This window comes from Trachurus japonicus, chromosome 7, assembly GCF_045865225.1.
Source record: "Trachurus japonicus isolate A0001 chromosome 7, Traja_1.0".
NCBI lineage: Eukaryota > Metazoa > Chordata > Actinopteri > Carangiformes > Carangidae > Trachurus > Trachurus japonicus.
The window spans coordinates 6,730,788-6,757,442 of NC_140913.1; the positions used below are offsets into that span (position 1 = coordinate 6,730,788).

The 26,655-nt window shown below is 41.8% G+C and overlaps 2 protein-coding genes across 2 annotated transcripts; one reads left to right on the forward strand and one right to left on the reverse strand.

Annotated features, from left to right (window-relative positions):
• The first annotated feature begins 1,163 nt into the window (after nt 1-1,163).
• Nucleotides 1,164-3,338, forward strand: LOC146984104 (uncharacterized). Its single transcript, XM_085783071.1, has 5 exons — nt 1,164-1,236; nt 1,384-1,479; nt 1,548-1,598; nt 2,317-2,511; nt 2,589-3,338. Exons 2-5 carry the CDS (start codon nt 1,404-1,406, stop codon nt 2,969-2,971), a joined length of 705 nt encoding a protein of 234 aa, XP_085639197.1. The 5' UTR covers nt 1,164-1,236; nt 1,384-1,403; the 3' UTR covers nt 2,972-3,338.
• A 6,906-nt stretch (nt 3,339-10,244) lies between these two features.
• On the reverse strand, nt 10,245-14,646 carry pex10 (peroxisomal biogenesis factor 10). The gene is made up of 6 exons (XM_085780977.1): nt 14,124-14,646; nt 13,246-13,326; nt 12,726-13,138; nt 11,872-12,038; nt 10,843-10,978; nt 10,245-10,561 (listed from the first exon to the last, which is right to left on the reverse strand). The coding sequence occupies exons 1-6, from the start codon at nt 14,233-14,235 to the stop codon at nt 10,493-10,495; spliced, it is 978 nt and encodes a 325-aa protein (XP_085637103.1). The 5' UTR covers nt 14,236-14,646; the 3' UTR covers nt 10,245-10,492.
• Nucleotides 14,647-26,655: the final 12,009 nt, after the last annotated feature.

Genomic DNA, 26,655 nt, shown 5'->3' on the forward strand with positions numbered 1-26,655 from the left:
ACGGGGGGGTTTGGGGGGGTCGGACCCCCCTGATTAACCCCTTGAGACCCCCTGAAAGACTCAAAAGCAAAATCTGAGGGGGGTCTCAATCTTGTCAAAAAATAAATAATATAATATAATAATTTTATTGTGGTCAATTAAATGTGTTTAAGATCACCATGTCCAGTATTCATAATTCAAAACATTTATTCGTTTAACATTAAGCTGAGCCGTGTCACCTGCGCATTATGCAAATTAGCCATGTGCGCCAGCCCAGCGCAGGAGTCGAGCCCACTCGCTATCAGAACAGAGGATCCCGTTCCTCTCCCACCCTCTGCCGAAGAAAGTGAAGTTGAGGCCGAATGCTCTGAAGACGTAGCCGCAGCCCCTGCTGCTAGCACTGGTGATTGGCCGCTTTTCTTTTTCTTTTTTTTTTTTTTTACACCTAAGCAGGTGGGGTAATGGAAATACCGCAACCCTTGGTTTGACATTAAGGCAGGAAAATAACTTAAGGTAAGAGGCTAGCCTGCTTCAGCATACGATGGCCTGAACCCCCAGTGGTGTTGTTTGGCCAGGCGCCTGTTGTGAGCTATGTGTCTGTGCTTTTTCAATTTTCATGATGGCCCGTTATACGAATGTGATTTGTGGATGTGTTCAATGCTGTGTTTAAACGTATTTGCTAGATGGATGGTTAGATAAGGCTACATGATCGGTCATAGTTGCAGGCTGAGGATCTCGTGCACATAATTGCACGTCAGTCTCAGATCTCCAGATTTATACAGTTGGTTGTTATTCGAGTGCACGAGTTTGGTGTCTTTCATTCATTTTAATTATTGTATTTTATTTATTGTCTATTCGTTTCTGCATTGCCCTGATCGCGCCAGTCTCCTATACCTGGCATTTATTCATTGTTCAAGTGCGCCAGTGTTGTGCCAATTATTGTCTTTTATTTATTGAATTATCGTCTATTTATTGTCAATTACTTTCTGCATTGTAGTGCACAACTTTGCCTCTCCTTTTTAGGCTATAGGCTAATTTTCTTGGCTTATTGTAATGTTATAGTCCTACTTTATAAAAAGAAAAAAAAAATAACGGTATTGCGCAACAATCGCGAGTTAGGGACCCCCCCGAATATTGATGGGTATTTCGCACACTGCCCAAGGTGATGCAATGCATTTCCTGCACACATCTTTTCACTGACACACTGAAGAGTTGAGACTCAGATAACTGACTCTCGGGTGTTTTAACAGACGAGTGGTAAGTAACTTTTCTTTCCTAACAGTTACCTTCAGTTTTAACAATCTTATTCGATTGGTATTGATTCGATTAGTATCTTAACGAAGCAGCAGCAGTTTGTTTATCTGCAGTGATGGAGCTTCATCTTTGTCCTCTCACATCACTCAGGTCACTGTGGGCTGTTCAACATGTGTGTCAGAACGGCAGGGAACCTCCACTATAAGTGTTTATGCAGCGCGCTCAGTGCAGGTGTTTTTATTGGAGGTAAGTAATTACAGAAAATAAAGCAACAATTAGATTTTATAAACACTCATCCTCATCTCCTCCCTCAGGATGGGTCATTCTCTTCATCATATCTTTTCCAGTTGCGCACATCGCAATAGGTAGGTGAGGCACTGAAATAACCTTTCCATTCATGAATTTTCTACATTTTGTGAACTTTGCAGTTTATAGTCTCAGTGAACCACTGTGGTGATGTGAAAGACACAGTAGTGATGTGGTTTATGTCTTCAAATCCTCTTCTATTCTTAAACAGAGTAGAGACATTGTTTATAAATAACTTAGTATTAGTTAAATCTAGGAATGAAGTTTGTATTTCCATTTCAAGTCTAGTCTGTTAATCTATAAATGGATATATTAAAGGGATAGTTCAAGGAATAGTTCAACATTGCAACATGCTATGAGATAATAACATTCTGTTATTATTTCATAGCGTGGTGAATATGCAGGTCACAACTTGTCCACAAGAGCGTTTTGGAGTTGTTGGATTGTGGATTTGATGAGTTTGATGAGGGAAACCAAGAAATCCTAAAACTATAGCGATTATGGCAATGGGCCAATTTGCCAAAATGTTGAACTATCCCTTTACGCTTCATTATTGTTATGGCTGTACTTACAATTACAATGAAGTTTGAATTTTGAGAATTACATATATATATATACATATATATACACAGTATATATAGTACAACTAAATTAAACTGTATACCTTTAATACTGGCAGGCTCTGACCTCCATAGAGAAGGAATAAACTGCAATTAAACATTTGTAAGTGCATTTGTACGTACATTTTTTCAAGTGCTTCTGGCTCTTTGTAAACAGGTGCAGTGTACCTGTATGAGTGCCCAGTAGCTCCAGTTATCCCAGTGTATGTGCTGGTGTGTGGGATCCTGGCCCTGCTGCTGATGGGCCTGCTCCCTCTGCCAGAGCTCCTCTGTCCAGCATCACCAGGCAACAGGATGTGGACTGCGTGCATGCTCGGCCTGGTTCTGTTTGCCTCCATCTGGTTCTTGTGTGGTGAGTGACACCTGAGAGTGTGACTGTGTCGGCTGTTGTCCATTCATCTGTTCATTAACTCTCTCTCTCGTCTTCAGGTAGCTACCAGGTTTACTCTCTGTATCCACCCAACTACCACAAAAACATCACCATCCAGGACAGAGTCAACAACACTGCACCTGACAGCAGGTTTGACCTCACGCTGAAGAACCAGAGCCTTCTGAACCTGAACCACACTGGGATGATCAGCAACAAGCAGCACACTTTCAGAAAACTGATTCAAACCCTGGTCGGAGAGCGCCTGAACGCCTCACGACCACTACCGGCCATAGTGCCTTACTGTGATCGGACTGTGTACCTGTTTGCCTTCTGGACCAGCACACTGGTCTACATGCCTGTGGGAAACGCCCTGGTGGTGTTCATCTGTTTATATGGCTTCATGAAAATAGAAAATAAGATTACAGAGCGTTTCACCACCTGAACTGAGCTGGATATGATTCCACTTCATAGACTTTTATCCACAGGCACCAAAGTCCTAGTCTTTGAGAGCTGAATGCATCATTATGCCCTGTAAGGAAAGACAGGAACAGCTCAAACATGGAGAAATAAAGGATTTTTACTTCCTCTTCACAGCCCTGACTCATACAGGATTGAGAAACAGACGTTTGACGTTATGTTGCTTCATCACATGTGTTGATGTAAGACATTTCTACGCACAGTACGCTCTGATCTACCAGTCATATCAGGCTTGTTTAATAATAAAGAGGTGAAAGCCACATTTCAGAGTCTTCTACAGGATTTTGAGCTCTGCCTCTTTTGGCTTTTTCTCCCTCTGTTTTCTCTCCCTGATGTCTTTTGTTTGTCCCCGGTCTGATGTCTGTTCCAGTGCCATTTTCCTCTGCACCTGTTCTTCATCTGTCAATCATGCTCCGAATGCAGCAGCAGCATCTAAGCCCTGCACATCTTTCCATTCTCCACCAGCTGCTTCTGTACTATTGTGTGGTTATGGAAACGCCATGGCTGATCTCAGATCGACTCTGCTATTTCTCAGCAGCCTGTTTCCCCTTGTGCTTCAAGCTCCACATCTTCACAAACCTGCTTCACGCCACACTCAGGCCAGTCTTATCGTCCAGTCCAATAAGTTCAGATGACCTGCTGCTTACAATAAGAATAAAACAGAATTTTTTTGTTGTGTTTTGCTTCATGGATCCAGAAAAAGAAACACAAAAAACATGTTTTTATTAAGCAGGAGAGAACAGTTAGAGCATTTACCACAGCCTCCCTCCTGTGCTAGTAGTATTTCAAACATCAGCCTTTTTTACCCCTCACTGATCAGTCTCACCACCAGACCTGGGGGCCTTCTGGGTGGAGTTTGCATGTTCTCCCTTTTAGGTTTTCTCCAGGCTCTTCGGCTTCCTCCCACATTCCACAGACATGCACACTGGGTGGATTCTAGTAGACTCTAAATTGCCTGTAGGTATGAGAGTGAGCACGTGAGGTTGTTTGTCTCTACATGTCAACCCAGTTGGGACTCTGCACAGAGAAGTGGTATAGATAAGTAGAAAGGAGAGTTTTTTTTCTCTAAAAATTAGTCTGATTGACCAGATGTTGACATTATTCTTCCCTATTTGGTCACCACTTAACTTTGAACAATACAGGAAAGAATAGTAAAGACGGAGAGAGCTACAGGTGATGTGCTGTTTGTACTATTCCTTCCTGCAAACTGATCCTGTGACACACACCTTCATCACATCTGTTCACCCATCCATTCACTCTACCACTAAAATTGAGAGCATTTTGGAGTTGTTGGATAATGTATTTGATAGGTTTGAAGAAGAACATTACCTAGTGCTGTGCAGAGCTCACGTCTCTGCCCCACCGATCTTAAAACGGCTTGCACTGACAATTATAGGTAATGACTCCTATGACTATAGGGATTTGCCATAATGTTGAAATATCCCTTTAAAAAGGGCATCAAGTGTCCACTCTGCATTTGTTGTCCACATACTCACCTGCATTAGTAGAAGGACAAATTAAAATGTTCGGTAACACTTTACAATAAGGGTCCCTTAATTAACATTAGTTAGTACATTATTAAGCATTAATAGATAAACTAATGTGTTAATTAATGCTGAGTAGTGCATACATTGTGATAACTAATTACATTATTCAACTTTTCTTATTACATAATAATTTATTAACTAACTTTTAGTAGTGAACATTAATTAACTGCTTACTAATAGGCTACATTAATTAATGTGTTTCTTGATCCTAAGTAATACATAATAATGATTGTTAATATATCTGTAAACAGTTAATTAATGCTTTATAATGTACTAACTAACGTTAATTAAGGGACCCTTATTGTAAAGTGTTAACAAATGCTCATGAATATGCATTGCCCCTTGTGTCCCTTCTTTCTTAAATAAATAAGTTGAAATAAATTGTAATAAATATATGTCATAAATTGTATGATTCACAGTCTTCATCATGACTGAGTGGACTCATGTCAGCAGTCTGTTGCAGACTGGCTGCATCTAAGCAACAGTTCTTACTGAGTAAGGCTTGATCATTTACTGAGCAGCTTACTTGATTATTTACTTAGTAAGGTTTACTTGATCACTTAAGTAAAACTTGATCACTTACTTAGTAATACCTCCATACCCACTAGGTGGAGCTCCACAGTAAAGTTTACTCCAACACACTGCTCTGCTTTCTGGCTCCCTGAAGACACAGAAAGAAAAGTTTCATATTTTCAAATTAATTCTCCTTTCAGGTTATAATTGGCCATATTACACAGCCAACTGCCTGGCTGTTAACGATGAGGAGAGATAAGTGGAAGAGCAGCAGACATCCATCATCACACCGTTCTAATAGACATGATTGAGCTCTGGGATCAGCGCTGCCCCGCCAGCATCTGCTGCCACTATCAGGCGCTTTCTCCACAGAGGGGGAAAACCTGATTATCCAAAATGACAGCAGTGTAAGTGAATTGGAGGATTGTCAACAGGAAAGGAGAATGCACTCAGTGGAGTGTGTTGGGCCTGATGTTTCGATGTAAACACTTTAAAGTGCTGGCAAATATGGTCTGAAAACACACGAGGCTGTAAAAAAGTCATTCATGTGTTGAATTTTGTTGCTAATGCTCCTTTAAAGAAAATCTGTTTGGTTTCAGCCGGACTACTACAGGGTGTGGCTTGACTCCACAGTTGTTTGACTTCAGCAAAGACCCCTCTTTACAGTCACAGTCAGTCTGCCTCTGCAGTCCGTTGAGGGGGTCTCTGCAGTAGTAGTAGACAATGGTTTATTTTAATGGCACCATAGTGTAGCTAACCTTTTAATGTTTGACACCTGCAGCCCTCATTAGACCAGGTCCATATCAAAAACCGCTATGCCTAGACTTTTCCAATCTGGCCTAGATTTCTACAGGCCCTGGAGATTAATTCAAATTATCTTATTTATTCAAAGGGACAACAAGAGTTTTGGAAAAGCGAAGCGTTTTCACATTACATTTATGACCACTCCTGGTCCTGAGCAAAACCACTTCTTTGACTCTAAAATCTGGCCTGAATTATCCTACAGAGGCTAAACATTCATCAATAATTAAAGTCAGAGGTTCGAAGAGGTTCACATACCACCGTTGTTCCGACCATAAACAGTGATTTGGCGGCGTTATTCTCATGACTCGCCACGAAGGAAACACTGGTCGGCTCGACCAGCATTTCCGAGACCACTAATAATAACAAAATAACGATAGAGACAGAACGATATATTTATCTAAAAGGGCCCATTAACAAGTGTGGGTAGCGGAGATTCATCCACATTAACGTGAGACTTTTTTATAACCGAATAGAAACTCCTCGTTGTCCCTTTAAAGTAGTTGGATCACAATTCTAAATGCATGGGAATATAGTTTGTAACATTACTTTCTTTTTTATTGCTTAAATGTCAACCCAACAGAACTGTAGAGCGAACAGAATATGCCATTTCAACAATATTGACCTTCAAAATAGTCTCAACAGGGTCCTTTAATATCTCCAACTCCTCCTTGGTTAAAAAAAAAAAAAAAAAAAAAAAAAAAAAAATCCCCTCCAAGAGTTTCAAATAAAATCAGATATCACCATTTAGAAAAGGTCATGAAAACCTGACCATACAAACCTGCAGGTAAACCATGACAATGAGTGTGCGTGTGAATGGTGAGGATCAGCGAGGCCTGTGCCAACTGGCAATCAGATCGACATTCAGCCCACAGCTAAATGTGACAGCTCGTATTATCTGGTGAGTTACCTCACTGTTCATCTCGCCGCCAGGAGAAATAAGACTTCCAGGTTCCACATATGACTTCACAGTCGATCACTTTACATCCACGGCAGCCCCGAGGTCACAACACGTCTGTGCATTTCCCGTTCTTCCACATAACACTCTAACACATGCAGTGTTGTTTCAGAGCCGTGCAAGACAGGTTTTCACAGCAAAGCCAGGTGTAAAGCTGCTGTGTTATAGGAAGTTTAAAAAGCATATAATTATGAACACTGGCACTCTGACAAGGCCATATATCTCCAAAGAGCAGTGTCAACACAAGTATTTACTGAAGACTTTTGAATGAATGGGCTTTTTGATGAAGTGAGTCATGATAGGAGAGGGTTTTTTTTCTTTCTTAAATTTTTTTACATGTGATCAAGCCAAGATAAGATGATGTAAAGATTGTAAATAAGTAAATGTTACCATGCCCCCTTTCTGTGTGTTGTAATCTGAGTTTTTCTGTTCTTTGTTCTGGTATCTGGTCCAAATGAGAATGTGAGTCTCTTCCTGCTGAACCACAGTGAAGACAGAGCAACATCCACAGGGGAGTATATACTGTATATACAGCTAAGAGTTATAGAGCAGTTGTAGTTTGTAGTTACTGGATTATAGTTGAGTGAGCCCTTCAAGTGACCATAGGTCAAGCACTGAACTAATGCTGAGTTAAGGCGGGTTTACACTGTACGATTTTGCCACGATTTTCTCGTCCCAGACGAGTCGCAGCCTAATTTGCATAATCTTAGAGGGATCGCGGGGTCGTGAGCATAATCGGACGTATGGTTAGGCTCTGCGTCACGTCCCGACGTCTAAAGACGAGTCGCCGACCTCCCGATTATTTTCTGACATGCCAGAAAATTTCTCGTCGTGACGGACAATGTATGGGTTACTTGATTCGATTCTGCACATACGACAAGTTTTTGCCATGACAGATTGTTTTAAGTCAGAGAGACTTTATGAACCTGATTATCATGCTGATGAACCTCGTCAGATGGAGTTAGAACGGCTGCAGACAGAGAGAGGAGGGACAGGGAAGTGACAAGCTGAAGTTAGACCACAGCTGTGACAGACAGGGTGACCGGGTGATGATCAGTAATGCAGCGCAGTCCGTGATGGAAGATCAGCCCGACAAATGTACACACACTATCAATCAGCAATTGAGGATTATTTTTTCTTGCCGTTACAGTATAAAATAGCGAGCCTACACACCAGCCACTTCCACTGTGCTCTGGCTGCTGATCAGCTGAATTTTTAAACAAAGTGCAGGCGAGAGAGAGAACTAGTGAGGCTCCTCTGACAGCTGCAGGTGAGCTGCAGGTGAACTACACGTCAGCTGGCTGGAGAGCCTCTCTCTCTCTCTCTCTCTCTCTCTCTCTCTGAGGGAGGCCTGATTTTCCTATGGAGCTATGTAAGTGAATTGTTGCAATATTATTGCAAATGCGTATCTCAATCTGTGTGTGCGTATTCAGATCTGTGTGTGCGTAATTGATCTGTGTGTGTGTAATATGATCTGTGTGTGCGTATTCAGATCTGTGTGTGTGTATTCAGACCTGTGTGTGTAAAAAAATCTGTGTCCGTATTCATTTGCAAGTGAAGACAAATCTGCAAGTGCATGCAAAGATCTGTGAATGTGAACACAGATCTGTAAGTGTACATAGATCTGTAAATGTGTTTAACCGATCTGTAAATGCGTACATAGATCTGTAAATGTCTGTCATCACTTACAACTCAGGCAGGAGCTCTCCCTTTTTTTACACGTGAATTTTGCAACACTTCTGCCGCGGCAGATCTGTGATCTGCAAATGTGTAGAAATGAGATTTGTCTGTGACCTCAGTGTTCCTTTGCCCTGAGCTCAGGCTCACAGGCTCACGCTGGCTGCAGTAGCAGTACCGCGGTCCGTGTACGAAGTCTCAATTACGTCGTCACTTTGTCAATGAGAAATGTCGTTTTTCGGTATTTCCTGTTTGATTGACGTGAGACGTACAACGCCATTCAGCGCACCGAAGTGCCGCTTGTTCCTTTCTCCAACTTGTACAATGAAAATTGAAAATAACGATAGAGGCCGGAACCAATATTTATCAAAATAAAAGCTCCGCGTTTTGATGGCTACAGCAACGGACAATTTAATAGAAAGAAGAAGAAAAACTCCGAAACGAATTAAATACTTAATTCACAACAAATCGCCTAAAATAGTTACCATTTACCCCAGTAAAAACGACATTTCTCATTGTACAAAGTGAACAACGTAAATTATACTTCGTACACGGACCGCGGTATTGCTAACAATATTGACCTTCAAGTCTCAACAGGGTCCTGTGAGCCTGAGCTCAGGTTAAAAGGAAAAAAAAAAAAACAGACAAATCTCATTCCAAGATTTTCAAATCACAGATATCACCGATTTAGAAAAGTGTTGCAAAATTCACCGGTAAAAACACAGCCAATGGAGAGCTCCTGCCTGAGTTGTAAGTGATGACAGACATTTACAGATCTATGTACGCATTTACAGATCGGTTTACACATTTACAGATCTAGTACACTTACAGATCTGTGTTCCACATTCACAGATCTTTGCATGCACTTGCAGATTTGTCTTCACTTGCAAATCTGAATACGGACACAGATTTTTTTACACACACACACAGGTCTGAATACACACACACAGATCTGAATACGCACACACAGATCTGTACACACACACAGATCATTTACAACACACAGATCTGAATACGCACACACAGATCTGAATACGCACACACAGATCTGAATACGCACACACAGATTGAGATACGCATTTGCAAATAATATTGCAACAATAATAGCTCCATAATGCGCGCTGTCTGTGTGTGTGTTTGTCGGTCTGATCTTCCACATGGACTCTGCTATATAAAGATAAGATGATCAGGAACCAATGTCAATTTGATGTTTACAATCGAGCAATTATAGAGCAGCACAAATCTCAGCGGCATCGCAGGGTAATCGTGGTGGAGCGCAATCGTAGAACGACGTGCAATTAGTGGGGGTCTGAGACTGATCTGAGACGTAGGACTGAAGAGGGACGCTCGTGCAGTTTGAGATGTGAACAGACGAATAGTCGTGCAGTGTAAACCCGCCTTTACTTGGACTATCTATAGACAATTATCTGTAGGTTTATAAATCATCACCGAGTCGACCTTGTTATCTCAGCATCACAAGACACAACCAGACAGTGGGAGCTGTTATGTTGTGAAGGATTTAGCGTGGTGTTTAAGGTCTCGGGACATATTTGGAGCCTGAGGCTGTTGCAGAGCTCCACATGATAACCCTGTGTTGATGTCCAGCTTAGTCTTCTTTAGGTCTGCAGATGTATAACAGGACTTGAGCAGCTTGTCAGGGTGGATCAGCACAGTATGACAATAATGATCAACTGCCTTAAACTGCCATCATAAAGAGTCAGACTCAATTTTCATACAAGTAATCAAGATAATTCCTGCATTTTTATTAACATCTGTTTAAGTTTTAAATAAAACTAACAGTGATATTTACAAAGTTAGACTGATGCAATCTGAAATTCAATTTTCAATCAACATTTCTTAAATTAATTACCAAAAAAGAAGAAAGAGGAAATAAAGGTTAGGCATGAAGAAGCTACAACATGTTTGCAGATGTTCCTGAGGGGCAGCCAGTCTGCACAGGGAGAGGTGTGCAGTATGTGGCTCTGTAGCTCTAGCTGTAGTTCCTCAGATACACCAGTCTGTGAGGCTGGAACTTCTCCCGACACAGAGGGCACTCAGCCTGCGAGAGGCAGAGACACAAACACAAGTGTCAATGTTACATTTCCTCACACACAGTCAGACAAGGAGAAGACCTGCACTCTGGAGTCAAGTGTCTGTACACAATACAGAATCCAACACACAGTATGATCGCTGTAACACTGCACTATTTACTTCACTATTATAAGCTAGCAGCCTCTTTTCTGTATTTGATGTTAATGTGAGTATACAAGTTTGTTATTCGTAAGACATGTGATGGATGAAATGTGTTGTAATGCTCTGACATTTGGGACTCAGCCTGACCTTGGTGTTGCACCACTCTGTGATGCACTCCCAGCAGAAGAGGTGTCCACAGGGGGTGGAGGTGGAGTGTCTCCTCTCCTCCAGACAGAGGATGCAGCGGGCAGCTTTGGGGCTGGAGCTCTGTGTGTGCTGAGGACTGAAGGTCAAAGTGTTCAGCATTAAACTCACGTCATGTCACAGAAGAGCGTTACTACATTGCTTCATTTACAGAGTCCTGTGGTCCTCAGTGTCCTGGCTGTGCCTAGGTCAGTATTCATGATTACATGTGCAGTTTATCTGCTGAGGGCTGGTAAACCAAAATATTACCCCATGATTAAAGGGATACTTCACCCAAAATCAATAATTCACCAATTTCCTACTAACCGTCATGGCAAGGAAGGGTTTGGAGAACTTTCAGAGTTATCAAAACGCTTTAGGGGGGGCAGGGGGATGTTCTTTCGTCGTCGTAAGCCACTGGATGTAATATGTAAACACGGAAGAACATCTCACAGCAAATCTCGTGCATGTGCACAAACATCAACAGAGCCACTGGGAGCTACTACTACAACAAGGCTAAAAACAGAGATCAAATTATTTTTTTCCGAACAACTTTTTCATGTGGCAGCTTCAAGACACTTGGGTCAGTACGGACGAGCAGTATGGAGGTATTTGGATGTTTCCTAGTGTGTGTTTTGGACGATTCAAAAAGTGAACTCTATCCGCCGCCATTATATGGAAATCCGTTGCCAGCCCGACCCCCCCTGGAACTCCAAAAGTGTTTTGATGACTCAGAAAGTTCTCCAAACCCTTCCTTGGCATGACGATGAGTACTGGTGAATTATCGATTTTGGGTGAAGTAACCCTTAAATGGACAATACATTTGTTGTTGAAGTGCACAGCTAAATATGTCAAAAAGTTCAACAGCAGGAAGTCTAATGACTTTAGTTCAGACCCCATTTAAAATACTATTCATGTCAACATTGATATATTTACTCTGGCAAAGATATGTTATTCTTATATGTGGGCCCGGCCCTGGTGCTGGTCCTGTACCTGAGGTTCCTGTATAGCTTCCACTCCTGCCTGGCTCTCTGCCTCTGTCTGAAGTTGTTGAACTGTAGACACATGGTGATGAGCAGCTGAAGCAGGGACAGGGCCCCCAGCAGCCTGTAGCTGCTCCTGATGGCCCCGTCATTATTGTTGAGCCCCATCACACGCAGCTACACACACAAACACACAGGTGACACGATATGAAGACATCTTTCAGGCAGTGGTTTCACTCAAACTGTTCTTTAACTCTATACAAGTGCAACATTTCTCTCTCTGAGGGACAAATCACATAACTGCATTGCTACATATGGAGCAGCATAAAGTGATTTAAAGGGACAGTTCAACATTTTGGCAAATTCGCCCATACCTTTAATTATCTGTGCATGTTGTTTTGAGATCTGCGGGGCAGAGACGTGAGCTGCTCAGAACACAATGGAGGTGAACGGTACAGGTCCCGTCCCTCATCAAACTCATCAAATACACAATCCAACAACTCTAAAACGCTGACCTGCGCACAACTTGTTCACCTACAGGTGAATTTGCCAAAATGTTGAACTATCCATTCTATTTGCTTTTTAAGCCACAGACAGTGTGAGATCTGTACAGAGAGGGATTTGCAGCTCATTTTACAAACATGTAGAACTCTGTATTCCATGCTTCATGAACTTGCAGGAAAGTTTTCATTACATTATAGAGGACAAGAACATTTACTTATATTTACACAACAAACAAGTCACTCTATGGCTATGTCTACTTATATGTTTATCAATTGAGAATATAATAAAACAAATGCAATTTTTCTAATCCGTCAGATTGATAAAATGTTGAAAAAAAACAGGAAAAAAAGAGCCACGTACATAGGAGATACCAGCCGTCCGCTTTGACAGATGATAGAAGGAGCCGCTGATGTAGAAGAGAGCCACATGGAGCCGGTGCAGGAGGGTCAGACTCTGCTGGAGGACAAACACAGCTGGCAGACACGCTCTCCTCTGGGGCTCTGACAGCAGCCCCACCGCCCTCTGAACCCATATCTTCAGCCAAGCCTGCAGGCTCCACGGCCCCGCCGCCGCCTGCCGCCGACCGACACCTCTGACGCTCTCCTGCCCACGCTCCAGCTCGTTCTCCAGGCACACCAGGACCTTGTCCAGCAGGTACGGCAAGAAGGCATAGCCAAGGACAAAGAGGCTGCGCCTGGCCCGAGAGGGGATCCGACGTTTAGTGGGATCAACCTGGATGATGCCGACATACTCTTCACCCAGAGTTTGGTAACCTAGGGAATACAATTATTCAGATCAGAGTTCTTATGATGAAAAAAAAACAAGAATTTAATATGTATTAAGTGAAGTCAGGTTTCCTGCTGTTTTGGTGGATAACTACCTGAGAATGTTGTTAAACCATAGTATACGAGGTCTGACAGCAGCTCTATCTCTTTCCTCCAGTCCAGCCATCTTTTGGATCCTACAGGAGATTTAAAAAAACAAGGCTCAACAAACTGAAATATTCAGACTTCCACTAAAGAGCACAGGTTTCATTTAGAGGGCAACCGGCTCATCTGCAGCGGGGAAAATAAGTATTGAATGCGTCAATATTTTCGTCAGAAAATATATTTTTAATAGAGCTAATTGACATTAAATTTTCATCAAATGGCAACCACCAATGTAATGCACACATCAAACATCAAAAACACCTAGAAAAGTTGTACTCAATCAATCCTGCATTAACATTTATATTTTGTGTGAGTGTGAAAACTTGAAAAGACATATTTCATATTTGCTAGGCCAATGGGCTCTTTGCACAGCTCCACTGTTCCTGAATTAATGCTGCTAATCCAGGTGTGTCTGAGTAGTCACAATGGTCACACACACCTGGATTAATCAGGTTGTCCAATAATGTAAAACAGGAAATAAAGGAGCAGCATTAAGTTCAGGAAGTAGCAGAGCTGTGCAAAGAGCCCATTATCTCCAATAGAGCTGCAGGTGTCTTCAACCAGCTCTGACACTCTGACACATGTGATACACTGACATGACACCAGGTGGATTCAATCTATGTCTAATTGGAACTGGAAAGTCTCCCAGGTTTATTTACTAACTACCAATTAGGCACAAAAAGTCAGGCAAAGTGAATTTTGCAACTTTCCAGACGATAGTTAGTTAGTGAGCTCTGAAGTTGCATACTAACTTACAGTTGAGTAAACTAGGTTAAAAACAATCCAACAAAACAAACAAAAAACTACTTTTCTATGTGTACAAACTTACCTGCGAGTGTCTGAAAGGCTTCGTTTGCGTTGTTTCTCAGGAAGCTCTGGTAGTACTCGTCCTTCTGACTGGACCGGATCAGCTGGGCCTGATTAGCCGGGCCGAGCGGCATCGTTAACTAACACCACGGAGCCGACGTCACGTCAGGCGCTAGGCAGCAGGACGAACAGCTGAGGTGCAGTTCATGGCGACATATTCTCGACCGAAATCTTCCAAACAGTGCAACACAAGCTCGTCAATCCCGTAAAACGCAGCTGTGCCGCACATGAACACTCAACAAGCCGCTGAGTTAGTAGTTAGCACGTCGCTAACAGGCTAGCCTCCATCCCGTGTCCGTGGAGTGACCGTCTGTCGCCGTGGGCTGCTCTGTGTGTCCCCGAAAGACTTCAGACATAAATTACACGATAAATAGTTTCATGAAGTTAAAAGAGAGTGCTTCTCTACTGTTTCTGGCTACGTCCAGGAAGCACATGGGAAGTTGCCGCTTTGTAAACAAACCAGGCGGATACTCATCCTCATAACTCACAGCGCCGCTTGATGGTAGGACGAAGAATTACAACCTCATTTTCTATTAAAAAAACACAAGGTAATCTTTGTTTCTTGACAATTTTACCTGTCTGTTTTACTCATTAATACATATATAAGTATAAAGAAATGCAGTTATAAATACTTATTATACTAACTCAAAACAGTAGATTGTAAACCCTAACCCAGGTGTTGACACCACCCATGGTGAATTGATTCTGGCCCATAGGGACCTGGTAAAATTTGTCATCCAGGTTCTAGCTGTAATGTTATAACATATTTCCCCTCTTTTATATTTTAATTAATACAAGCTGATACATATTCAAACTTCTGACCCATATTATGAAACACTTTGTGTGTGGTAGGCTACATCACCTGTAGCCTAAAGCTTTACTGCTAAATCCCAACTGTGGCCACAGTGTTTCACTGCTGCTCTTCTACCTGGGTAAGTACACTTTCATTCATTTATTCACTCAAACCGCAGACTCCACTGCTGTGATCTGCCTGAAAAGTTGCAGAACCAGTTTCTTTGTCTCTTCACTGCTGCTCCCTGAGCCAGCAAGGTGTACTGTAGCCGCTACGGAGAACATCCCTTCATAAACCCAATCTTACTCTTTCACTGGGACTCTGCTCGCAGGCTGCCTCACCATCCTGCACACCAGGAAGCTGAACTTTGCTCCCAGAGTAAAGGGCGGAGCTGGGGCTTTCCTTTCACTCCTCCCTTTAACTTGGGAGCTACTTGCAACTTGCTTCAGTGTAAAGGTGGATGGTATGGGAAGCACTCTTTTTTTTTTTTTGCTTGGACTTCTAATGAGGGAGACACAGGGAGAGTCTGAGATATCACACGGTAAGACACATACATGACTGGCTGAATGCACCTTGTGTTTGTTACAGTACCTGCAGGTTTTGAGGCATTTGATTTGACATCAACTGTTTAACTTCTTGTCTAAGCTTGAGTTAAGGCATCAGCCTGAACAGGATTTGAATGGCTGATAACAGCGCTTCTGTGATCACAGCTGTTGTTAATGTTGAATGTGGACTTGTTTGGTGTGCTACATGTTGCTGACATTGTTTCTGATGTGACATCAGGAAGGTAAATCTCAGGTTGTGCACCAGTCAGTTCAGGGTTAGATTTTCTATGGCTTCTGTTGGATTAAAGGATCGCAGATGAAATGAATCAGGTGCATTATCTTCACTATATTTGAACCGGGCGACTGAGCAGAGAGGAGATGGTACTCAGGATGTAGCTGATACATAAACATCATCACCATTCGTGTGTGTGTGTGTGTGTGTTATCACAATAGTATGAAATCACAGTTTCAGTTTTCAACACACTGTGGTACTGTATCTCCCCCAGGCTTGTTAGGAGATCTGTGTCGACATAAATGGCAAACATGGATAGTTTGTACTGTCAGTTGGACCGTGTTTGCACAAGTCATTAAAATCAATTGATGACTTTATTTACTCAGTGTTTTCCTGAGGTTTATATCCTCTCAGGACAAGAAACAGTGTTCAGTACCAGGATTTCACCAGTGTGAAATAAAACCTTACGTCCTTGTGTGACATGCTGTTTCACATGTGCTGTGGTAAATTAAGGTGCAGATGTGAATTTGTGAATGTATTTCACATGTGAAGTATTTGAAAGTCCTCTCATGCTCATTTTTTAAAAATTCTTTTTGCAAATAGGGGCAACCGTGGCTCAGGAGTATTCTATTTGTCCATTACAGTCACTGTCACGTGGTTAATTGCGTCCTACCCATCAGTCAAGTTGCAGTTTGCAGTAATCTCAGTTTATTTTCAGACACCACTAACAGGTAGCCTGAAAAGCTGAAGCGCTCCAGCCACTTTTTTTGTGTCCCAGAGAACTCAAGTGCACTGAACTATCAGGGCCACCGTACATGTCAGCCAAAAAAAAGTACTCACCCATTCATTCATTTACTCACACATACACATCACACCCATACACTGTAAGACAACTTCAGCATGGGACCTGAAGAAGCCAGGGACTGAACCATCAACCATCTGATTAGTGAATATAGCAGTCATGACATTGTACGTGAAATTAATGTTCTCATGTGCCGTATACTCATTTATTTCAGTCATTTACCATGTGAAATGTCAGGAGAATGCCCACATTATTGTATATTACCTGTATGTGGATCTACTGTAACGTATACAAAGCACATTCACAGCTGCGCCACACAGGTTGACACCGTTTTGGTCAGATCAGATTTAGGCCAGTATCATTTATTGTTGCCTCTTATATCAGGGTGATCTGAGTTCAGCGCCTGCGGTAGTAAAGCTACAACATAACAATAGAGGACACGGTAGCCGATGCGTGGGTGGCAGGTTGTTTGTGATAGGACATCCTCAAAGGGCCGCACACACACACACACACACACACACACACACACACACACACACACACACACACACACACACACACACACACACACACACACACACACACACACACACACACAATTCATTCCACAGACCTGGACGGAAGCAGGGGAGCTGAGGCGACACCTGCTGAGGAGACAGAGACAAAGTTATTTCCATAATTACCTCAGACAACATCTGTTTCAGCTGCAGCATCAAACACAACAAGTAATGTCTGGGATTCACCCTGAACAACACACACACACACACTTCCCTACCTAGTACCTATCATATCCTGCGTGTTGCTGGTTGCTTTGAGGGTCTTTGACAGAGCTGCTGGAGCCCTTGAAGGGCTTCAACAGGCTCTGTGGAGTTTCCACTGTTTTGTGATGGGGTTCTTACTGTCTGTTCTTAACTTTTCTAATAAGGGCCTAATGAGGTTTTTGTAAATGTTTTAGGGGTCCTTTGGGTTCAGTTGGTGCCACAGTTTATGAAAACGTGTTTTAAAACTGTTGAAAAGTGACAAAGCAGTGGTAGGATTCTGATTTGAATCTGTTCAGAAGGAATGGGTGACATGGTTAGTTATGTAAGACAGACTAAACTCTGTAGGAACTATGGGGGAGGTCAGGCTGGATGGACGGGATAATAAATCATGTGACTGTCCTGTTTCCTTCCTGGTTCCTTTAAACCGTGAACACAGTTTACCACCTTAACCAAGTTTTACAACCCAATCATAGGACAGTTTTTATGTCTATGCAGCCGTGATGTCACACAAAACAGACAGTGACTCTTCTTCAGGCCTTTGCTGACAGTCTGCTGTCTATCTGAAAGCATTAGAGGTGCTGTGTCACACTCACCACACTGACTGTTTGAAGTCAGAGAGCAGGTATATTGTATGACTTCTTTTTTTTATAAGGGCCATAATGCAAAACAAACAAGGGCTTGTTTGGTGCTGATAGGACTGTGGTCATTGCACATACTAAAATATGGAGAGAAAATATCCTGTATCATGAGATCAGTGCATTTTGCCATTGTAGGGTCAATTTTCTGTATTTTCCAATTTTGTGCTTCAAGGTGAATTAACTGCTCAGGGGGAGGTGGAGTCAGGCAGCAGTTGTTTAATGTCTTTAGGGCTCTGAACGATCTTTATCAGGTCCCTCACCAAACGTTTACCACGAAACTGAGGGTACAGAGCAGAACCAACAACATTAGTTTATCTGTTTCATCATCATACAGTTCCCCTCCAGACATGTCTTGATTTATATTTAGATTCAACATGGTTTTCCCACGTAAAAGGTAACAAAACAATAAATAAAAACTAAAAAACTATGCTGGAAGCACATCCACACTCCCCTGCCCTCATTTGACTATTGTAACACAGCCAGGGCTCCCGCCATTATGTCCAACTGGTTCAAAATGCTCCTGCTTGACTTATTAGCAACATGATCACATCCCTTGCCTCTTTACATTGGCTCCATGTTTGGAACTGATTTTAAGTTTTATTGCTTCACCTTAACTAACCTTATTCCTCAACAGCTTTCTGATTTATCGCCCTGGCATGTTGGACCCCGTCATGCTGAGTAATTAACTTCTTTTGAATCCTTTCTTAAAATGTTCCGTGTCTGTGAAAGCATTTGGTGATATTTGACATATGCATGTTATCCCAACACATAAGATCTCATGTATTTATTCTTTTCACCTCTTCTCTTATTTTGTTTACGAATCACTTTGTAGTTATAGGACAATGCTCCATAAGTATTACATGTATATCGTTATATGAGGAAGCAGGACAGTGTTTGTGGGACTGAGTCAATGCTAAATCCTAATGTGTGGGCCATTCACATCCATAATTTATTAAGTCCTTAAGTGGACATTCTGCAGGGCTGGGGTGTAGCTACTCGCTCTGGAAATTATTCATATTCCATGGAGATTTGGATCTGTCAATGTATAAGAAAAAAAAGCTAAATGAAAATGCAAATATGCGTTCCCAGCACCAATACACTGTTAAGAAATGTTCATAAAAATATGAATACTTAATGAGTCAGAAATCAGTTAATCCCCATGGAAACACATGAGGTTGTCAAGTCCCGTTTCCTAGTCCAATTACATCCCGGTCTCGCAGTCCAGCAGCTGGCTGATGTGATGTGATGATGATGAAGATGTGACGGAAAGATGAAGAAACATCATGTCTCCCTATGCAGCAGTGTGGCTCACTCTGAACACTTCTTTTTCTTTAGAAACAAAGAACAACCAGTCTTGGTTTGGATCTCTTGCTGACAGGCAGAAAAATGTCATCAGCAGCATCCGGGTCAGAACTGAGTCGTTTCCACAGCGTCTATCTGAAACACTTTTCCAAGATGATTTATTGGAAGCAATGTTTCAGCACTAATACCTTCTCTGTGACTGTGTGAGACCTTATCCCTTTCAGTTATTAACTTATTCAAAGTGTGGCATTTCTTTTACATCTTTCTCACTGGATTAAATCACAGTTCACTCCCCTGTTCATTCCAATGAATATTAAACAGCAGGCAATTTACTGTGACTAAAAATAATATTTACCATGAATTACTACCAAAAAATCTCTGTGGCAGTAATCGACAGTCACAGACTTTATATGTAAAATACAGCACAAAGTACAACTTGTATCGAAAAAGCTTTTAATTTATGTCGCCATGTAGAGGGTGAAGACATTGTTGCTGTGGTTGGCACTGGTGCCTCGCAGCAAAATGATCCTGGGTTTGATTCCCCGGGCCTGCAGGTGTTCTCCATGTTTCTGTGTGAACTCCAGCGTCTTTCCACTTCCAAAGACATGCACACAGGTTGACTGGCGACTCTACCCATAGGTGTGAGTGTGTTGTTTGTTTCACCGTCATTCTATGTCAGCTGGGATTGACTCCAACTCCCTGTGACATCTGCATAGATATGGCGATGGATGGATGGATGGATGGATGGATGGATGGATGGATGGAGATGTAATGTGTTTCGACACCGAGTTTATGTTTAGCTACTTACCCTTTGCTTTTCTGAGATGCTCTTTGGTTTGACTGAAATGAGGAATCCTGGCTACAGCTAATTCCCTGTTGGAAAAAAATGCATAATGGATCGAGTCACATCAGGGAAGTCTCAACTTCAAAAACCCCAAATGCACTGTCAAGTGTGCAAACGTACAAGCATAGCCTACTTTTGGATGTAAACTACAGATTCTTTCAAATACATCCAACGCAAATACATAGCTTTATAAAACAACAAGAAATATTTGTGTGCATTATATACAGTATATCTGAACCTTACTGATTTAAATGTAATACTGTAGGATTAATGTGGTAATGAATGGCAATCGTATTGGACATTCGAACAACACGGCTAAGCTCCTGATCCAGCCTGACAAGCTGGTGGCCGTCCAACCAGACGCAGTGTTTGTTGACAAGGTCAGATGTGACAGATGTCCCACACATGAGAAGACTGAGAATTACCAGGGGCTGACAGAACTGGAAAAAGTCCAATGTACAGCTAAGAAAATGTGCAGGACCTGCCAACTGCCAGGCCTCTGATGGAGAATGACGCAGGCACAACCACTGTGGCTAACAAAGTGCCTGTGGGTGTGTGTGCAAGTTCTTTTCTGCAGGACTTTTTATGATGACTATTATCAAGTACAACACTCTGCATCATTAACACAACTAGATGATTAATATGCTGCCAGCTCACTGGCAAACTAACAAGTGCTAGCATGTGCGTGTTGTGTTTGCCGTGTAGTTCACTATTGCTGTGCAGTGCCACCACCCAGCAGTCATTACATTAGAAAATTATCACAGCTTAAATACTGAGCACTTGAAGTGGCAATTAACATGTCTGTAATTACAGCGGCAGCACATCTAGATGAAAGTGGCAGCTGGCTCCAACAAAACAAAAACATTTACATTCTGAGATGCTCAGGCTACGTTTTATGTTCTTTCTTTGAATGTGTCAGAGCAGGGAATATCATTAACCTACACCAAAAACGAAAGCTAAACAACTCCATAATCCCAGTGTCTTGGTACATTTGGAGCATACTTCCTGACCTTTTCAGAGTTGTGGTTCCCAAACAATTTCCTATTTTCCCTTGAGCTTCTGGTTGTGAATTACGATGACCTTTTCAAGTAGCCTACACTGCCCAGATGCCGACTGCGCTGGACCAACTGGCTGACCATATAGAAAGGAAAACCATCTGACTTGAATCTTGAGTTCCACTGAGATAACTTTCCTTTTGACTACAAATTGTTGGTAAAACTGAGCCCTGGGACTTTGTGAAAGAGTTGCAGAATTGGAGAAATCTTTTAAGGTTTGACTATAGGCTACTCCACATGTTCATCCTGATTCTATAGACATTAGATTGTGTCTGTTTCAGTTGTACAAAAGGTTAGTGGAAAACCTGAAATGCAATAGACGTGCTCTCGGGTGCATTCAGGAAGTAGATCCACTGACCTGACACTAATATTCACACAAACACAAAAAACAAGACTGACAGCAACATTAAAAGAGGAGTTCTGTCTATTTGCCAGCGTTGCCTCGAGCGTCAGCCATTGCTGTGGCTGCAAGAAAGTGATTATGTCATTTGCCAGGCAGGGCGCAACTATGACTCAATATTGAAAAGGACTAGCTAGGTAACTAGCCAGCTAGGTGGTTAGCATGCTAACTTTAGTGGGGGAAAGGAAATGATAAGAATAGGAACAAAACAAGGGGATTATTTTCCACCACTGGGGTTTGATTTTGTTAATGCTAGTGTTGGCTATGGCAAAACTGACAAAACAGCTCTTTTAAAGTGATAACATTAGCCTACATCGATTCAATAATCATAATAATAATAAGAATGATGGCTTACATTTATATTGTACTTTTCACGCTTAAGCCATTAATTTTATTTGACGGAAACATATTGAATTTTTTCAATGCTCCTTTTTATTCTAACAGGTCAAGTGAAAAAACCTCTATTTTCAAGCATTATTTTTGTATATTATTTAATTGCATAAAGGGACATCATCATCAAACATATTTTGTATTTTTGTACTGTCCAAGCTTATTTGTCAAACATTGTATGCTTCACATGCAAACATCCACGGTGTCACGCCATTACTCTACTTCAGCCATACCAGCTGTCTGACAGATTTAATAGATAATGGCCTTTTTGTGTGTGTTTTGTCTGCCCCTGTTAATCACCGTCTGAGGTGATTCTTACTAAAAGTCTGAATGTTGATTAGATCATATGCTGACAAGACGTAGACTTAGGGGCATTGATTTTATTCATGCACACAATGCCCAAACATGTCCAGAATCAGTATTTGGGAAAGTTGCACAATCCTCTAATATGAGGGTCCTTTTTTTTATCACACATTGTATTCTATTATTTGTACTTACTCACAAATAGAAACAGGCTACACATTTCTGAGACACAGATGGCCACTAGTGATCTGGGAATCATAGTCTGCTCCACTTTCTACTGGTAGAAGTGGTTCCAAATGAGACACAGCTGTCTGATTACGCCTTTGGAGAGACTTGGACACATACTATTATAATCCAGCCTGAATATACAGATGTCATGAGTTTTTCTAGGTTTTGTTTCAACATGACTCTCAGGTCTCCCTTTTTTAACTTGCAGTGGACTGATTTCTCTGTCTCTTATATAATTAAGGCAATTTAGGTGTGTCTCAATAACGACTCCAAATTTCAGTCTGCATTATAGGCTAAGGGATTTAAGACAGGGGTGTCAAACTCCTTTTAGTTCAAGGGCCTGCCTCATACAGCACAATTTGATCTCAACTGGGCCAGACTATAGTAAAATAATAACATAAACCTATAAATAATGAAAATCATAATTTCCCCCTTTGTTTAGTGCAAAGAAATACATAATGAACTGTCCTTTTACAACCTATACTATCAACAACCTGAAATGTTCCTATCTTCGTTAACTGGTGGAAAATAGTTTTCAGAACGCATGACTATGGCTCGGTGTGGACATACACATACACAGTGATGTTCAGAACCAAATGCTGATGATCAGCAGTTGATGAACCTTAAGTTGACATGAGTATTGTTCATTGTGCAGATACCAGTGTGAGTCAGGTGTGGCCCTGAGACACTTTCTGTTGCAGGAACAAGCACAGGGAGGGTTCTGAGGACCTCAGCCAGTGTTTTTATGTCTTGTCTGTATGTGGAAAGATTTTGTGTAAACTGTCGAGGTTTGTCGTGCATGCAGCATCATTTGAAACAGCAGCAGTCCCGAACCAGTGTTGAAATGTGTGTTGAGATTGAAGCCCCCGCTGTGCCTTTGTCTGTCACACTTTTTCAATCTCTCAGCATCAGTTGCTCTCATCATGGATGTGATGGTACATTCTGAAAACTTCTACTCCACACATCCTGTTTCATCTTAGCTAGATGTACAGCTGCCCTGTCCATGCTGTGTGTGTTTGTGTGTGTGTGTGACTCTCTTGTGCTGAACACACCACATACACTTCTCTCTGTGACATGCTGCTGACCAACTGAATCACCCAAACCTGGCAGCTATGAACGCGAGCGGGGTTTGATGGGAAAATCCGGTTCTCTAACCCTTTGTGGAGGCTTGTTTTTCAGCAGGGTGTTGGTTTTCAGCCTCTTTCAGCTCAGTCATGGGGGATTTAACGGCACTGAAACCCGGCACCTTACCTGGGATAAAGACCTGACAGATTGAAAACAATTCAGCTCTCTGGGAAAGTGTGTTACTGCTGTTGCTCCTGGTGTTTGTGCCATCTGTGGGTGCACATTTATTCAATGGAATAATATGTCAACTGAAATGAAAGCTCCCTTTGGATGTAAGGTATAAAATCGAAACTATTACGTCCCAAATGAAGCATGAATTACCTACATTTTTACAGCAATTTTCACATGATTGAAACTTAGGCTCATCGGTGGTAGCCGTGTAGGGGACACCGAAATAGGATTTTATGGTTATGATTTATTGAGCCTGATCAGCTTTGGGCAATACATATCCATGGTGATGATGCCTAGTGGATTATTATGATTTTTATTTTTTGCATAAATGTGACAAAGTACATTAACTTGAACAACTAATCAGCCAGAAACTAAGGTGGCCCTGAGGGCTCAACACACTGCAACTTACAAAAATACATGCAAATTCACAGACGTGCTACAAATTCTTGAAACCACTGTCCATCAATTTGCCAACGCATGCAGTGTAAAAACTCACAAGTGTTTCTGGGGACACAGAAAAGTGAGGGACCCATCTAAACACAGAAACTAAGCTAACTAAGCTCCATTGAGTTCTGACTACTGTACAAAACAAACATTCAAATCTGTGCTTAAAGGAGAATTCCAGTCATTTTCTAAGTAACGCTCTACAGCTCTAGGTCCCCGAGTAATGGGGGCAGTTTTTCTAACCACGACTTTGGCCTCTATATAAAGTTCAAAATATCACTATGCTTTGCAACATCCACCAGTTCCTTGCCACACAACACTGCGTGTGCATAATGCTGTTAATATGTGCGTGCAGTAACATGTTTTTTATCATGTACAGTCTCTGTTTACCCTAGCTTCCAGGGTAGACCTTAGGCTACTAGTCGACTGTCGAGCTTGGGACTGTTTCCATATCAACAAAGACAAGAACGCAAGGAAAACATGGATTTAGAAAGAAAAAATGATTTTGGTCTGCACATATTTTTTTGGATTCTTTCCTATGGTTGCACTCGGGAACCTAGAGCTGTAGAGCGTTACTTAGAAAATGACTGGAATTCTCCTTTAAACTTACAAAATATACCACGTAATAACAGTAGTGTTTATTTTGATCAAACCTTTATTCAGCCAGGTGAATTTAAATTACTACAACAACCACAACCAGTGCATTCCAGCATTATTTCACTATGAGTGTTTGTTGACCCTGCCGATGAACCCTTTCTTGGTATTTCTTATTTGATGTGAAACTAGCCTATAGGAATGAAGCATCATTTCGTCCTTTCAGCAGAATGTACTTTACTGTCATGTACATTATCTTGGATGGTTGCTCACTTTCTTGAAAGTATGTGCACTGAATGGATCCCATTGTGTGATACATGTGTTGTGTGGAGGGAGCAGTCAGGTGGGGAACATGGAATAAAGGGCCATTGTGTCAGTTTTGCCTTTGACTGTTGGACTGAAACATCTGGCTACTGGCAGAGATGCTAACATCTGCGCATGTACAAATGCCACAGGCAAATTAATCAATGTACCAGCCTCTCCAGCTTGTACGCACACATATCAAGCAGTGGCTCTGACAGGATTAATCATCTTTTATGATGTGATAATAGCAGTTAATATCCACTGTTTGTGTGTCTGTACATGTCTCCCTCTCACTTACAGGCAGCTTAGGAAAACAGCCAGTTCAGCACAGGACTGTGATGTGTGTGTGTGTGCGCATGTGCGCTATGAGATAGTCACAACAATACCCGACAGTCAAAATCTCATGCTGAAACACATTGTACAGAGAGCTGAGGCAGGCTGACTCACCTTCTGACAACACTGTTAATACATTATTCAAGCTTTCATTATGGCCGTGTAGATTTCAGTCATGAGAGTCGTCTTGTGCTGACGGCGGCTGCTGCGATTCCACTGATGTTGACTGTGTCGTATCTGCGGGGCGTACAGTACATGCATGGTTGTGTTTCATTCATAGGGCTTGAGATGAATGCTTTCTCTCTGTGGGCAGGGTCGGTGTTGTGAAACAGAGGTTAAGTGTGACAGTGCTTGAGCTTGTAAGTAACTCTCTGTACTTAGCAACAAAAAGGGTGTTAACCTACAGGTTAATGTTACTGCTCTCAGGAAGTCTTTTGTTCCACTTAACAGTCATACTCTCCGTAGTGCCCTTGCTCAACTTGTGGTGCTGGTGTAGATATCTGTACACAGCACATGTTGTGGTAGGCCTATATAATTATAGTGGAGCCAGTGATGAGTGTAAGATCTACCACTAAAGAATGATGGATCGTTTGTTAAGGGGGGAAAACTCAAGTGTAAATTCCTGGATGCCCCCGGATTTTGAGTGTGATTAAAACCTGCATCAACTGGATTGATATGTTTTCTTCTCTTTTATCAAAGAGACAAGAGGCGTTACCATTTTCCCCTCAGGCTTGCAAAACATTTTTTCCCAGAATGCAAATTATACAATGACAATCGGGGAGCTCGGCTCAGCTTGACTCCCCTCAGTTCACCGCATGCTTTAGTGAATGGAGGTGTTAGTCCTTGCAATATTTCGCTTGCTGAAGTAAAGCTGTCAAGTGTATTGGAGTATAAAGTATAATATTTCTGTCTGAAATGTAGTGGAGTGGAAAAATGAAGTGACATTAAATGTACAAGTACACAATTAGAAATAGACAAATTTGTAGGCAACTTAAGTACTTAAAATAAATCCTCTTAATTCCACCACAGCTAATATCATTACTTAGCCTTTTGGTGTCTGAGATCTAGGTTTAAAGGTCCCATATTATATAAAGTGATATTTCAATGTTTGTTTTGATTATAGATCAGCTCTAGTTTCTATATTATACAGTCAAAGTGAGAAAGTGCTCAGTCCACAGAGAAATGCACACAGGCTGTATTCAGAAACTGAGCCTTAATATGAGCCATCAGG

Coding starts and splice junctions, on each gene's coding strand:
- pex10 (XM_085780977.1), bottom strand. CDS start 14,235: ATGCCGCTCGGCCCGGCTAATCAGGCCCAGCTGATCCGGTCCAGTCAG. Junction 10,979..11,871: donor AAGCTATACAGGAACCTCAG/GTACAGGACCAG, acceptor TTTGACCTTCAG/TCCTCAGCACACACAGAGCT. Junction 10,562..10,842: donor CAGAGTGGTGCAACACCAAG/GTCAGGCTGAGT, acceptor TGCCTCTCGCAG/GCTGAGTGCCCTCTGTGTCG.
- LOC146984104 (XM_085783071.1), top strand. CDS start 1,404: ATGTGTGTCAGAACGGCAGGGAACCTCCACTATAAGTGTTTATGCAGC. Junction 1,599..2,316: donor AGTTGCGCACATCGCAATAG/GTAGGTGAGGCA, acceptor CTTTGTAAACAG/GTGCAGTGTACCTGTATGAG. Junction 2,512..2,588: donor CTCCATCTGGTTCTTGTGTG/GTGAGTGACACC, acceptor TCTCGTCTTCAG/GTAGCTACCAGGTTTACTCT.